General features: G+C 34.7%; 1 protein-coding gene across 3 annotated transcripts in view; it reads right to left on the reverse strand.

Annotated features, from left to right (window-relative positions):
* The window catches only part of LOC123556479 (deoxynucleoside triphosphate triphosphohydrolase SAMHD1-like), a 33,315-nt gene extending 21,590 nt beyond the window's left edge, over nucleotides 1-11,725 (reverse strand). For all 3 annotated transcript variants that reach the window (XM_053542704.1, XM_045347228.2, XM_053542705.1), the window contains exons 1-4: nucleotides 11,569-11,725; nucleotides 9,114-9,830; nucleotides 8,286-8,366; nucleotides 7,180-7,563 (exon numbers count right to left, since the gene is read on the reverse strand). In XM_053542704.1, the coding sequence (XP_053398679.1) occupies nucleotides 7,180-7,563; nucleotides 8,286-8,366; nucleotides 9,114-9,738 (1,090 nt within the window). In that variant the 5' untranslated portion in view covers nucleotides 9,739-9,830; nucleotides 11,569-11,725. The remainder of the gene's footprint in view (nucleotides 1-7,179; nucleotides 7,564-8,285; nucleotides 8,367-9,113; nucleotides 9,831-11,568) is intronic.
* Nucleotides 11,726-15,548: the final 3,823 nt, after the last annotated feature.

Raw genomic sequence — 15,548 nt, forward strand, 5'->3', positions numbered from 1 at the left:
CTGGTTTTATATCTTTTGATAGCCACTTTTATATACATATGAGTAATTTAAACTAGGTCTTAATTATCAAGTATCGTAATTATTCATACAGAATGGATTATTGTCACAACACGTGTAACGTAATTATTCATCACACTGGTTATTCGGGTACCTACTCGAGTGAGCGATACCACCCTCGTGTGATTTATATACATGTATGTTGTATAGGGTATATAAAAACAATACCAACGTATGACACATATTTAAGCATGTTGAACATTTTAAAGACATAATCGTCCGAGGAAATGCATTAATTCGCACTGGTGAAAATATCAGTCCTCAATAATATTGATATGACTACAAAATGTGAAGAAATGTAACGAAATTCATGTAATTTGACGTTTTAAGACGTATTTTTCTTTGTTCGAAGTTGAGATAACTGAATTTGGCACTCTCCTTGGTAAAACTATGCATACTCAACTACAAAACGAATGGATCGTGTACCTACAAGTTATTTTTGTTGATAAAATTTCAATTATATGCATCCTGTCGCTGTTTTTGATGGTACCTCTGACGATGGATGAAAATAAACAATGATACCTACCCGTTTGTACATGGGTACCGTCCTCGTTATGTCAATGAACATTTATAAAACTACCCGCAGCGATTACTTCCGCAATACGGTATACTTAAATGAACGCAATTAAAGGTAATCGCTTTGAGGATCTGGAAATAAGAACTGGAAATGTGAAACCCGACCTTTAGTAGATCTATCTGATTAGAATGTTAACTTTAAAAATGTAAAGAAGTGAGTTAGCAGTATTTCACCAATATCAAATCTTCCCTCACACCCACCCTCTATTCTACACATTCTATCATCTTGCCTACTTGGAGTTTTTCTTCTGTCTCATTGTCACGGGGTCATTTGTCTTTTCTGTTATTTATGTTTCATCAAGGTATATATCATGATATTCCACTTTCATTTATCATTATATTCATATTCATCTCCTATAAACCCCATAATTTTCATTTCATCACTAAATCCAATAGAGTCCTATAACTAACATGTATCTAATATAGGTGACGGGCCTCCGTTATTTACCTAACCGCCAATTGTTTGTCACGCATGCGCACATCAGTAGAGAGATTATACGTGAGGACGTAAAATCTTTGTCTCAAGTTGTTTAATTATTTGTGCTGTTTGCGTGCCCCTTTCAGGTCACTAACATACAGATCTGAAGAGAACCTACAAATCCCGACTATCTGAACGGGTAACATCATTATGAAAGCGACCAAACTTGTCGTCTCACCGTGCAAAAGTGCTTATGTTAAGACTGACCTTCTTTTTCTTCCTGAAAGGGAAATCGGACCCTCTCTCTGGGCATGTATTCGTATAGGGAGAGGCTGCGGCTTCATAAATCTGCCTTTTATCGTATCTTGTAATTATAGGTGCACCCTCTATTAAGTTCGTGCTAATTATGCGACTTATTTACAAGTGCATACCATCTACACTACTGTATAAGTGTCTTACAGGTGACTAACTGAAGAAAAAGAAGCAGACAGGGAAGTCTGGTTATCAGATCCAATCTCTTTTTATTGTTTGTTCACACACTCCTCACAGCGGTTGTAAACGTTAAATGTACGTCAAGGGAGGAAATCTGTGAGATTCAAGATTTCAAGATTTTATTTATAACCCGACCCATACGGGCATTAGTATTATAATAACAACAAATTTAACAAAACAAACACTTAAAGGGCCTACATAAAATAAAACAGTAGTTTAACGGTCATAATAGATCTGATACAAATATTTTGTAAGCTAAAAGATAAAAGACGGTGTACATTTAGAATTAACCAGGTTTGAAAACAGTGTTTTAACTGGCCAGCAGATAACTGCTAGTGACAAAAACCTATTCCTCCCAAAAAAAATTGAAGTATTTTCTGTACAAACAATGCTAACTTAAAAAGAAGAGTATTATCATTGCTATGAAATAAACGTTGAAATGACATTACATTTGACTGTTGAAAGTCATTTGGTATATATTTTACTCTATCTAAATTTAAGTACGGACATTCTATAATGTAATGAAATTGTATTATCACACAGATAACAAGTCCTGTTATTGAGCTCAATATTAAAAAATATCACTCTTTCAACTTGTAACAAATTGTTCCTACATCGGAAATAACACATGGATATTGCGAGATTTGTTGGTAAAACTTTAAAATAATTTTCAAACTCAAAGGTTGTTATAAATATTCTGTAACACAAACATTTTTTTGCAAAGTTTTTTTTCATTCCAATATTGAATAAACTGGCCTTCAACCTCTGTTGTACAATATTGCGGAAATACACTGGTGGAAATACTGATTGATTCAACCAGTATTCAGCAAATCCAAGTTGCTCTAAAAGTTCTTTTACATATGAAATCCTTAGAACAATAATTTACATTTTCTGATGGAGTCTCTACATGAACCTGTGAAGTATAAGTTTATCTTTTTATTTGTTTACCATTAATAATTGTACACCAGTAGTTCAATATTCTATTTCTAATTATAACATCTATTGGTAATATACCAAGCTCGCCAAAAAAACATGACATTAGGTGTTGACTTTTTAACCTTCAGTACCATTTAAAAAAAATAAATTAAGCTGAAAACTTTTAACAATGCTAACATCACCACAACCCCATACCTCTGATCCATATTGGTTGAACCACAGACTCAAATAAACGTAATTGTAAATCAATACTAAGCTGCAACTTCCTACATTTTTTTCAACAGAGCATACATATTTTTTCTAGCTTGGTCAACCAAATACATTTTAGTTTTATTGAAGTAACCATTGTTGTTAAATTAAATTCCTAGATAACTGAAGCCATCTACTACTTCAACTGCCGCATTATTATAATAAAAGGTAGGCTTATTTTGAATTTTTACACGTGAAAAAAATAACAACCTTAGTTTTATTGGAATAAACTGTAAGTTTCCAAATATAACAATATTCTGACATAACATTTAATGCAGTTTGTAAATCATTTTCAGATTCTGCAAATAACACTGTATCGTCTGCATAAAGTAAAAAATAACTTGAAAACATTTCTGAAATATCATCATTTAGCAGGTCCTTTACTTTGTTTGATAATTCCACTAGTACTGAAAAAAAAATTAGGCATACGTGAGACTAAATCTTTCAAGAAAACAGAAAATAAGATCGGACGTGAGACTAAATCTTTCAAGAAAACAGAAAATAAGATCGGTGATAAATTTTCACCTTGTCGTACACCAGTTGAGCTATATGAAGAAATTTGATAGACCGTGGCTACTCTTTACACAAGATTTGGCTTTATCATACATTGCATATTTAGACTTTGTCATCAATGTTATGCTGCAGCAATTCATTCCATAAACACATACGATCGACAGAATCAAACGCTTTCTTGTAATCTACAAAGGCACAATACAAAGGCACAATATAAGAGCAGATTGGTTTGTTTATACTTTAACTTACTCCCCTTAGATTCATAATCACCATTTGCAATACAGAATTAGCAACAGACGATAAGACAGGTGAGATGATATTTTGTTAAAGTTTAAGTATCAGACGAGCTGTAATAACTTTGAAATGATGTATAAAAGGTTACCCAGAGCAAGCATAGGGTGGACCCAGTTCACCAAAATTTCTCGTCGTTTTTTTTTTTTTTTTTTTATTTCCCATCCTTTTAGCTCTGATTTTCAACATTTCGATGATAAGCAAATTTCTCAATGCTTGAATTGTTCGACAAACCTGCAAACCTACTAAACTTCATGTCCTCTTTACCTATCTTAATCAAGCGCGTAGCTACCTTTACGCAAATACGCAGCTGCGTAGTGAAAATCTGGCAACCATATACAATTAATTGGCTAGTGTCATGCAACGGAGATGGCTTCATACACTATCATTGCTTACTTCATATTATGTTTGAAGTACAGTAAACTCCGGTTTTAGCGAACTCATCGGGACAAGCGAGTGCGTTTTCGTTATAACCTGAGTTTGTAATAAATATAAAGCGAACCTGTTTCTTACAGACATTATTTGTATAGCAAACTGATTTATATGATTAGTTGATTTAACGTGCATTGAAATTCACCAATTGTCTTTGTAGTTTTATAACAGTTTAGGTACAGTTTTGCAATTTATCTCATAATCCTACTATCTGATTGCTTATTTTGTAATAATCCTGACCATGTGAAATATTACAATCATACGCTGTCTAGGAGGAAAGTTCTATAACAAAATTATAATAGTGTTAACAATTAATAAAATGTTGGTTGAGAAATCGGAAAAAAAAAACATTTTTAAGGCTAAAAGCTTTTGAATATGACTTTTTGTGTAACACTGCAGACGTAATTTGTCTCGCATAATATTTACTTTATCTTGAGCTGAGCGCGAAACTACTGTAACGGTATATAAATAAAAAAAAATAAGATATAATAGCTTCACGCTCAGCCTTTGATATCATAGATATATGTTATAATTGTACTCAAGTGTATAAAATTATCAACTATTATTCCATAGAAAATAAAATTCAATAGAAATCCATTCATTACACCTAGTAAAATCTTACCGCTGTTGACACCGGGACAAGTCATACGATATTACAGTATTTGACAACCAATTCACAGTGAGATAATTATGCTCTTTCTATATAATTGGTGATTTAATATTTTCAATGCGTATTTTGTAACTAAATTATATGTATAATATTTCGAAAGACCTTAAACAACATTTTTAAAAATCATCAAAACAAGATTTCAGTGTAAAACTTGGTTTTAGATGTCGTTTAGATAATATTATATCAACAATCCCGCTACGTTTAAAAACTTGTTTTATGATTCAATATTGTTGGTACGAAATCTGCCCAATGCTAATGTTAACGCCTGAAATTTTCATAGTTTCGCACTTCGCCGTTGTGATCTCGCGCTTCGTCTTTCACGCTTCTCTGTCATGGGAAGGCGATACCCGAAGCGCGAGATCAAAATGACAAAACACGAAATGGCATCACTTTCTTATTTGGTATATTTGTAACAATATCATGAAACTTAGCATGTCTTTGTTGACTAGTATTCAGTTTGGAGTTATGGCAAAATTCCTTTTAACAACTCTCGAATATATACTTATACAAACATCTCTTGTTATCCAATCATAATGATGTTTTGAAGGTGTGTTACCACCAACCATCTGTTTTGAATACTGCACACATATAACATGGATCAATGAACCACAAATTGCACGTGCAATATTACACGCATACCTAGTAAAATAATACATTTTATATAAAAGATTTAGAACGAATAAGGTTTTCATGCAATGTTTAGTTTCATATACACGCCAAAATGCACCATTTGCGGTTCTCAGATGAAAAAAAATCATGGTGAGGATATCAAGACCCCTACGCATTACCTCTGCGTACTATGAAGAATGCCCTGGCTACGCGCCTGTTAATAGAACATCCCTTTTTCCAACACCTATTTTTCATGAAAGTTCTATCATAACTTAAAGTACCGATGAAAATAAAGAGGGAGTGTAATAATTCCTAGTAAATTGCCAGTCAGCTGTGGTCTGCTACCCTAAAATATGCTCATGTCCGCACAATAAACCCCTACTTTCGGTTTCGATCCGCAAAACTTGCAGTGTGGAGTGTAGACCTATAAACATAAACCATCTCTTTTCATGCAAGCATGATGTATTCTTGCAGTCAGTAAAATGTGTGATTAAAGCACTTGTGTCATACGAATTTTCGAAGAACAAAACATGGAGAAATAAGGATCTGTTTACTACTGGCTTCTTTCGACTACTTTTCGACCGAATTACTGGCTTTATTCCTCAAAACGAAGCTTAGAAACATGGGTCGATCGCAATAAAATATTTGACAAAAATCATAGAATTTCTGAACAAATTTAATTTTGTTTTTGCTATGAACATTTTATACCCCGTAACAACTTAAATAACAAGACAGAATGTACGGAAGTTTGCGGTAATATATTCAATATTCAATTGAAAATACACATAAGAATGTGTCTATGTAGATGGATCTTGATACTAAGTTGATAGCGAATTTGAAGCGATGTGAGAAGTTTTTCTCCGGATAGGCTGCTTTCAGTAGCTGGAGGGCATAAAAGACCAAAGTTTTATCTCTATCTTGGCTGGTCATTGCATGTTATCGCTAAATTAGAAAATGGGTCTGCCCCAGTGTAATGCTCATTTCAATAACGAGGACGGTATCCGCTCGATTGACAGAAACAACGAGGATGGTACCATGGTACATCGTCAGAGGTATCTTTTTTTCTACACATTGTCTTCGAAAAAATCGATCTAATTTTACTGTGATTCCAGTTTTAGTGAAATGAAAGTAACGGCTAACACATAGAATAACTGCTTTTCATTTTCCTAACAAAAATATTCTCATATAATCCGAAATAATACCACCAATCGTTAAAATATATTCCATCGCCTTAAAATATCTTCATTTTCGCAGCAAAAAACGTATTTTTTTCACAGTTATTCAGATTATATTAGACAGATATTTGACACGGATATAGTTAAGGTATGATCTTACACATTCAATACTAAAACTTTTCAAATCTTCAGTTAAATACGGTATAATAACCTGTTAAAGGTGTGAATTTCCTGTCCACCAACATGTACATAAATCACACGAGGGCGGTATCGCTCACACGAGTAGGTACCCGAATAACCAGTGTGTTCATACAGAATGGATTATTTTCACAACACGTGTATCGTAATTTTTCATACAGAGTGGATTATTGTCACAACACGTGTATCGTAATTTTTTTTATACAGAATGGATTATCGTCACAAGACGTGTATTGTAATTATTCGTTTAGAGTGGTTTATTGTCACAACAAAGATATGTTTCAAATATTGGAGGAATGCCTTGAAGTAAGCGCGGGAAAATCCCTATACAACAATATGGCGTCGAAGTACTGTCAGAAATTAGATATGCGCATAGATATACTCTAAACGGAACAACAGCTCACTACATTTACCTGATCGGGTTTTCGCAGGTTCTTTGGCCGTGTTAAGTCTTATTCCGACCTTATCCGGATACGGATGTGCCAGTACCGCTTCTGTTTTTAAAAATAACACATCGTTAACAGAAACTGTTCATTATTCTCGAAAATTTAAGATAGTCATACCTAATTTCTTGATGACTTCCTGGTAGATGGTCGGAGGTATATAAATCTGCAATGCTACCATGTCATCTACCATATCTTCTATTGCCTTTGTGATATCTTGTACACGTCTTTGCATGGTCGCACCAGTGAAATAGTCGACTAAGTATATCAAAGACGTTACGGAGAAGCATGTAAATTTGAACATAACTGAGCCTTTACTGTCACTTTCGACATCTGGTCCCATTTGACGAACATCTTCCTTGATTCTCTCGATACCTATGCTAATCGTTCTGGCAGAAGATCTTTCAAATGGGACTTTCCCGGATGCACTGCATTGTTGTGCCGCCGAAAGAACTTCTTCTGCTTGCCTGTTCATTCCTATGACGCGTATTCCAATTGTAAATGCTGCAGTAATACAATTAGTATTCTAGCATAAAACAGATGTTCTTGTAACTTTTCGGGGATGTTTTAACACGAGAGAAAACGTGAGTTAACAGAGAGATTCTCGCGCTCACATGCTGTTAAAACACCTTTTTATGTATGCACGTTCCGTGGCAAACCATAAACGCATTACGGCTCCAAAACGGATATTTTAAAAGGAACTTGACGTCAACGTGACAAACAACGCAGACGTTCCGCGCGTTACATGGAAATTTAATTACGTTGAGGGATAATTTATTCGTTTATTAGTTTTTTACGCTAGAATAGCGTTAAGGCATGTTCATTTTGTGTTGTAACATCTCCAGAATCCGTCGAGAAACGTTGGTACCCTCGCCCTACCAATCCCTCGGGATTCTGCAGATGTCATGACACTAAAAAACATGCGTTATCCCTACATTCAAGGTTATTGGTCTGCTGTCATAGAAAAACGTTTTGCATGATAGTGTGTTCTTCACCGGCAGCCTATGGAAGGTGACAATGCATATTACTAAAAGACATCATCCTCTGAACCTATAAACTATATCAAACATAATTATGTTTAGAGCCAAGCATTCATTTATTTTCTTTATTTGAAAGGAAAGTTTTATATTATTTATACTGAAGTTATGATTGAAATAAAAGATAAGGATACTTATTATATTTTATATCGAATGACTGGTTCAAAATATTAATCAAGTAATGTTTACATAAATCCATTTTCGTCGACATCTCATTTTCCTCAAACTTCATTTGAAAATTCAGCAATGTTGCTTTCACTTCGTCTATATCTGAAATATGAATATATCAATTATATTTACTAAATCTTGTGACAAAAGGTTTACATTGTTTATACATTAAAACTGCTACAGTGACAACTGCTTTAACATTTTTAATAATTGCATAACATGCACGTTTTATTATTACTATAACCAAATTTCTGCTTAACCATTATCATAAACTTTGTAATTTGTTTGCTAAATTTCATCGCCGTTATTCGGATTAAATTCAGAAGTAATTTAAAGACCTTTCTGCAACATGGTATATCACAACCTGATTTTTATGGAGGTGTGATTTACAAACTTCGTAAAATTCTCTGGCAAAGCCATTTCCGACCATTATTATCAAAATTATTAAGAGACTATGGCTGTATTGTTCTGAGACACACTTCATGTTTAGATTACTTCAGTTGATAATTTGTTTAAGCTCAATTATGATGCCGTTTTACAGTTTTGTGCGGCCGGTATTCCATGGCAGCTAGCTCTTAAACCCAACTTTAGAGACAGACTGGTTTGAGAATTGTCCCCTGTGCTACTTCGTCATGCTCTTAATCGTATTTTCTTTGGTGCTCTGACTTAATTCTGCGAAGTCAATGAGTACATACGTTTACGGTTCTCTGGGTTCTGATTTAGCATATTTGCGTTTTACAATGTGTTCCTGTAGTTACTGTTACGTGTGTAAGGGATTCAGCTGGTGGGAAGTAACTTAGTACTGTTAATATTGGCCTATGATCTCACAATGTTTAGGAATTACATTACCTTGCCCATCTTGTGCTATTTCTATCCCGACGTGGAACTTTTGCTCTTCCATGTACCACTGTTTCAATTCTTCTTCGTCTTCTTCAACATCCGCCACTTGTACAGTTTGCATACTTTCTGCTATAACATTTTCTAGTTCTGCCATAAGCTCCGGTTTATCTAACTCGTTCGTACATCGATTCAATACACCTTTCATTGTGTCAAGGTATGTTTGATACTTTTGATCGGTGACGTCGCCTCCTCCTAAATGAACCAGCTTGTTTCTTAACTGTCGTAAACAATTTATGTCTTGTCGGACCGCTGGCCGTAGATCACAGACGTTGAACAGAAGGAAACAAAACGTGGTCAGATCCCAATAATCTACATTTGTTTGTCTTGCATATCCAGGAAACAACTTACGTTTCAGATCTTTTCCTTGTCTACATTTTAGAATAGTTTCTCTGTTTGCTTCCAGAAATTGATCGACAGTCCATGGAAATGGTTCATGGCCTTCTGGTGTTAAGTCCTGTACTCTTTTCAGAAACAATTCCTTTGTTATCCTACGGCCGCAACGATGAAGAACAGTTATCAAATGACTGTATTTCACTGGTTTATGAGTAGGCATGTTTTGTTGTCCTTTTTTCATGATGTTAGAACATTAATGGATATTTACTATGTGACAATCAAATCAACATGGCGTAACCAGAAGAGCGGAGATATTCTCTTATGATTGTACACCTACAGAATAAAAAAAAGCAATCATGAAAAGTTTGTAAATATACAAAACGGTTGTTCCTGTCGTTCACTATTAATATATATTTATCCGGTTTTCACTTAAAATGCTAAAACATTCTTTTTTTGTGAATAGGGTGAGGATTTCTATACGTTTGTTAAACCGGAAGTCGTATGACGTTACGTCATTTATCCGGATAAGCCGGCAAGCATCCTACCTATAAATGTCATACCGTGTGTACATTTATAAAAACGACAACACCACTTTCTTTCAAAAGATAAAAATTGATAACAAAATTGTTGCCACGTTAAATAATTCCAAATAATGCCGTTTGATCTTTATTTGCCAGATTTTCAAAGTATATTCTATAGTTTTGAAACATCAGGGATTAAGGTAGTTCTGCATGTTTGGATCGAAAATTTTTCTACAATGTAGAATTTGATTAAACTATGATTTTTTAAAACTTCAGAATATACCTAGAAAATTCAGCAAATAAAAAAGATAGGGTCGTGTGCTTGATTTTTTGCTAGACTGATTAAAAAAATTTGGACCTCACGCAATATTTCATAATGGGAGTTTATGGGAAAATCATAACTTTCATAACGTTTTCGCGAATAGAAATTTTTCTACAATGTAGATTTTGATGAAACTTCTCACAGTTGTAAATAAACATATGACCTATAAGTTGGTGAAATAAAATGTATAGGTCCGTGTGCTTATTTTTGAGATATTTGACCAAGATTAAAGTGAACCGGACATTTCACGCTAATTTTAAGACATTTTTAAAAACTTTTTAACGTGTCATATGTTTTAATATCATATTTTGACTTTAGAAATATAGCAACAGTGCCATTGTAATAAATTTACTCACAGGTTTTGCTTAAATCATCAAATTATTTTCATTTCCGTACGCCGAATCCAGGCTTTAATCTACGTTTTCCGGATAAATGACGTTACGCTATCACTTCCGGTTTATCAAACGTGCAGAACTACCTTAATCAAATTCTGCATTGCAGAAAAAATGACCCAATTGTGCCTAACTACCTTAAAAGGCTGAACAATTACTTTTCTTTGTAAATAGAATGTGGAAACGTTTAGTATGTGAATCGTTTACACTGGGATATACGGTACTTATCACTGATTCGCAATGCATTTTCCGTTTGTTTGGGCTAGGTTATCCATGTAGTAAGATAGAGCAATTTGTACTTTTTATTGTCCATACCTCTGAAATCTGGCATGATTCAAATATGCCCTGATAATATGTGTAAGTCCACATTATAGTGGAACAGTTCTGAAAGTTTGGACCAGATCCCTTGAAAAATATAAGAGAAGTTACCCGGACAATTGGACAAAACACAATATTCTTTAAAATTCCAAAGACCATAACTCCGAAACCAAGCCTTTTACATATGTGTCCTGACAATATGCACACGTTCATTTCATAATGGTTTGTGTAAGTTTGGGCCAGATCTATTGTAAACTGTAAGAGAAGTAATTAGCCGGACAAGATTTATATTATATTGCACAATATACAACATTCTGTAAACTTTCAAACACTCCAAAACCGGGTGTGATACATCCATGTCCTAACAATGTGCGTATGTTACATTTCTGTTAGTTTGGGCACTGCTGGAGTTACACGGAAAACGATTCCGGGACGGACAGACAGATGGACAAGGCGGCAACTATATGACCCTAAAACATTTTCGGAGAACATAAAAAAATAAGATAGAGAAAACGTACCTCTAGCTACCGACAATACTCCAGTATATCAAATTTGAAGGTTTCTGTTTAAATGTGAAATACAATAAAAACGCTCCTTAAAATTTCTGATAACACGATTTGACAACTCACTGCTCAAAAATTCTGAAAACAAACGCGATATACATAATCTGATAATGAAGAAAATAAACAAACATTGCCAATTGTCACGTATGATATACTTGTCTCTACCCGTTATCTCTACGTTGCAACGTAAACAGATTAACAAGGTTAGCTTTTTTTGTAAAAGCTAGTCAGTGGCCCGTTTATTTGTTCAACATAACTGAGACTGAAAACTCTGTGAAATTCAAAATACTGGTACTCGTCGAGCAGTTACACAAAATGTAAACGACTTTCATTTAGAAAGAGAAAGGGTCTCATTGGGTTTATATATTGCAATAGGTGGTTCTTAGCTTGCCAGTGCAAATTCTGTCATTTCATTAAAATTGGTTATTTACTGAAATCTAAACTCTTTTTTTTTCTCCCTTGTTTCGCCTACTCTGAATGGTCAAAGGTTTTATTTAGTTTAAATCCGTTGGTCTCAATGTAGACAAAATGACACATTTCCGGTTATCATTGATATAAGTACATGAAAGTCCGTTTGTTAGCACATGTTATCATTTAGCTGAGATATGTGCCGTTTTCTCAAACACCTGTACAGTCCGAAGGAGATGGGGAATATTTGTTACTTCATATGCAGCGCTCATCAGAATCAACAAATTATTTAAACAATTTATATGCAAATGCTAGTTCTTAAAAAAATGCGTATCCTCGTAGCATTTTCCCCCCTGAAAAATCGCGCAAAAAACGCAACGCAGTCAAGTGGATACTGTTATAACTCTTTCTTCCCGGGCTTTATTCCTCATAAATATTCCTGCCATTACCTAGATTTACAATGTAATTTAATTCACATAAAATTTTATTTCAATGTTCTATATAGTTTCCTTTTCGTTAATAAGTTCCTTTTATACAACAATGATATTTATAGTTTTTGTTTCCCTTTTTAGCTCACCTAAAGGTTCAGGGTGCGCTATTAGTATCCTGGTGAGGTTCTCTATCAAGTTTGTTCAAATGGGGGCATTTAGCCCCTTTTAGGGGTCGCTAGAGCTAAAAATAGGAAAACCTTTAAACGACTTCTTCTTATGAACCGCTTGATGGATTTTCATCAAATTTTGTATGTAGCATCATTATAAGGTCCTCTCCCATATTTGTTCAAATGGGGGCATTTGGCCCCTTTTAGGGGCCACTAGAGCTAAAAATAGAAAAACCTTGAAATGACTTCTTCTCATGAACCGCTTGATAGATTCATCAAACCTGGTCTGTGTCCTCTTCCAACTTTGTTCAAATGGGGGCACTTTGCCCCTTTTAGGGGCCGCTATAGCTAAAAATAGAAAAAAAACTTTAAACGACTTCTTCTTATGAACCGCTTGATGGATTTTCATCAAATTTGGTATGTAGCATCATTATAAGGTCCTCTCCCATATTTGTTCAAATGGGGGCACTTGGCCCCTTTTAGGGGCCACTAGAGCTAAAAATAGAAATAAATTTAAACGACTTCTTCTTATGAACCGCTTGATGGATCTTCATGAAACTTTGTCTGTAGCATCAATATAAGGTCCTCTCACAAATGTGTTCAAATGGGGGCACTTGGCCCCTTTTAGGGACCGCTAGAGCTAAAAACAGAAATACGTTTAAACGACTTCTTCATCAAACTTAGTCTTTAGCATCATTTTATGGTCCTCTATCAAATTTTTTCAAATGGGGACCCTTGGCCCCTTTTAGGGGCCGCTAGAGTTAAAAATAGAAATACGTTTAAACGACTTCTTCTCATGAACCGCTTGATGGATCTTCATCAAACTTGGTCTGTAGCATTGTTATATGGTCCTCTTGCAAGTTTGTTCAAATGGGGGGCACACCAGCGAGCGAAATGGTTACAAACTAACAAATCGGCGGATGTTTGCTAAAAATATTGCACGTTCACTTGTTTTTTTTGTTGTTTTTTTTTCATCAGGTGGGTTTCTATGGTATTTTGGACTCTATGGATATGTTTGGTGTTTATTAAAACCTTTTAATATTTTTATGAAACTTGGTAGAGTGTATTGCGCGACTAACAGTTGAATGTAGTGAATTTTTTAAACACATTTAATAAAAATATGAAAATAATTTAAATGTCCTTTTCATATTTCATGTTGAAGACGCATTTCCATCATGCCAAGAAAGGTCCGAAAATCAAGCAGTTGCAAGTGACCCAGTGTTGCAGTGGCAATATAGAAGTGCCCTACCGGTGTAAAGCATTGTTTTTGTTCGTCCCTTGTGATTGTTGACAAAAGTAACAAGAGCTGTCGGATGACAGCGCGCTCGACTATTCGAAGAATTGATTGAAGAATGGGGTCAAAATATTTCCATAGATTTTCAGACTAAACAAAAAAACGGATAAAAAAAAACTGTTCCTGTATTTGTGGACTTCGATTAGTCTTGCACTAAATGGCAATGTGTGACCATGATGGCAAATATGTTAAGTTATATGTTAGGCAAAACATGGACTTATATGAAAAATTTAACTAATTTCCAAGTCCAAAAAGGGCCATAATTCGGTCAAAATAGTTGACAGAGTTATGTACTCTTGCCTACAGATGGAAATCATGTTGATAAACAACTGTTAAAAGTTTCAAAGCCACAGTTCAAATAGTTTTGACAAAATGCTGACTTGTAAGAAGAACTGAACAAATTTCAAAGTCCAAAAAGGGCCATAATTCAGTCAAAATAGTTGTCAGAGTTATGTACTCTTGTCTACAGATGGAAATCATAATGATAAACAAGTGTTTAAAGTTTAAAAGCCATATGTCAAATAGTCTTGACAAAACATGGACATATACAAAACTGAACCAATTTCCAAGTTCAAAAAGGGCCATAATTCAGCCAAAAAAGACGAGAGAGTTACGTACTCTTGCCTATTGATAGAGACTATTATACTGAACAAGATATAAAAGTTTCAAAGCCATATGTCAAACACTTTACACAAAATATAAACTGGTACGAAAAACTTAACCAAGATTTCTAAGTCAAAAGGGGCCATAATTCAGTCAAAATGCTTGATGGAGTTATGTACTCTTGCCTACAACTGGACATTGTGATGGTAAACAAGTGTTGAAAGTTTCAAAGCTTTATCTCAAAAGACTTTGTCAAAATGTGGACTGGTACGAAAAACTTAACCAAGATTTCTAAGTCAAAAAGGGGCCATAATTCAACCAAAATGCTTGATGGAGTTATGTACTCTTGCCTACAACTGGACATGGTGATGGTAAACAAGTGTTGAAAGTTTCAAAGCTTTATCTCAAAAGACTTTGTCAAAATATGAACTGGTACGAAAAACTTAACCAAGATTTCTAAGTCAAAAGGGGCCATAATTAAGTCAAAATGCTTGACAGAGTTATGTACTCTTGCCTATAACTGGACATGGTGATGGTAAACAAGTGTTGAAAGTTTCAAAGCTTTATCTCAAAAGACTTTGTCAAAATGTGGACTGGTACGAAAAACTTAACCAGGGTGTGACGCCGACGCCGACACCGACGCCGACGCCGTGGTGAGTAGGATAGCTCTACTTATTCTTCGAATAGTCGAGCTAAAAATGCTTCGAGGCATTTAGGAGCTAAGAAACGGAAACTTTTTATTCATAGATCATGTACGCGACACAATGTCTCATCATGGGGAACATTCGTATGCAGTATTAAGGTAATCCATTAATGAAAGTAAAACAATTTTACTTGACATTTCACTATGACCATGACTTTTGACCGACAACCATGGGTCATGTGCGTGACACATAGTCTAATAATGGGGAAGATTTCTGTAGAGTAATAAGAAAATCCTTCAATGCATTTAAAAATTACGTAGTGAAAACAAATTTTTACTCGACTTTAAACAGTAACATTGACCTTTAACGGACATGAATAGATCATGTG

This window comes from Mercenaria mercenaria, chromosome 5 (assembly GCF_021730395.1).
Source record: "Mercenaria mercenaria strain notata chromosome 5, MADL_Memer_1, whole genome shotgun sequence".
In the NCBI taxonomy this organism is placed as follows: domain Eukaryota; kingdom Metazoa; phylum Mollusca; class Bivalvia; order Venerida; family Veneridae; genus Mercenaria; species Mercenaria mercenaria.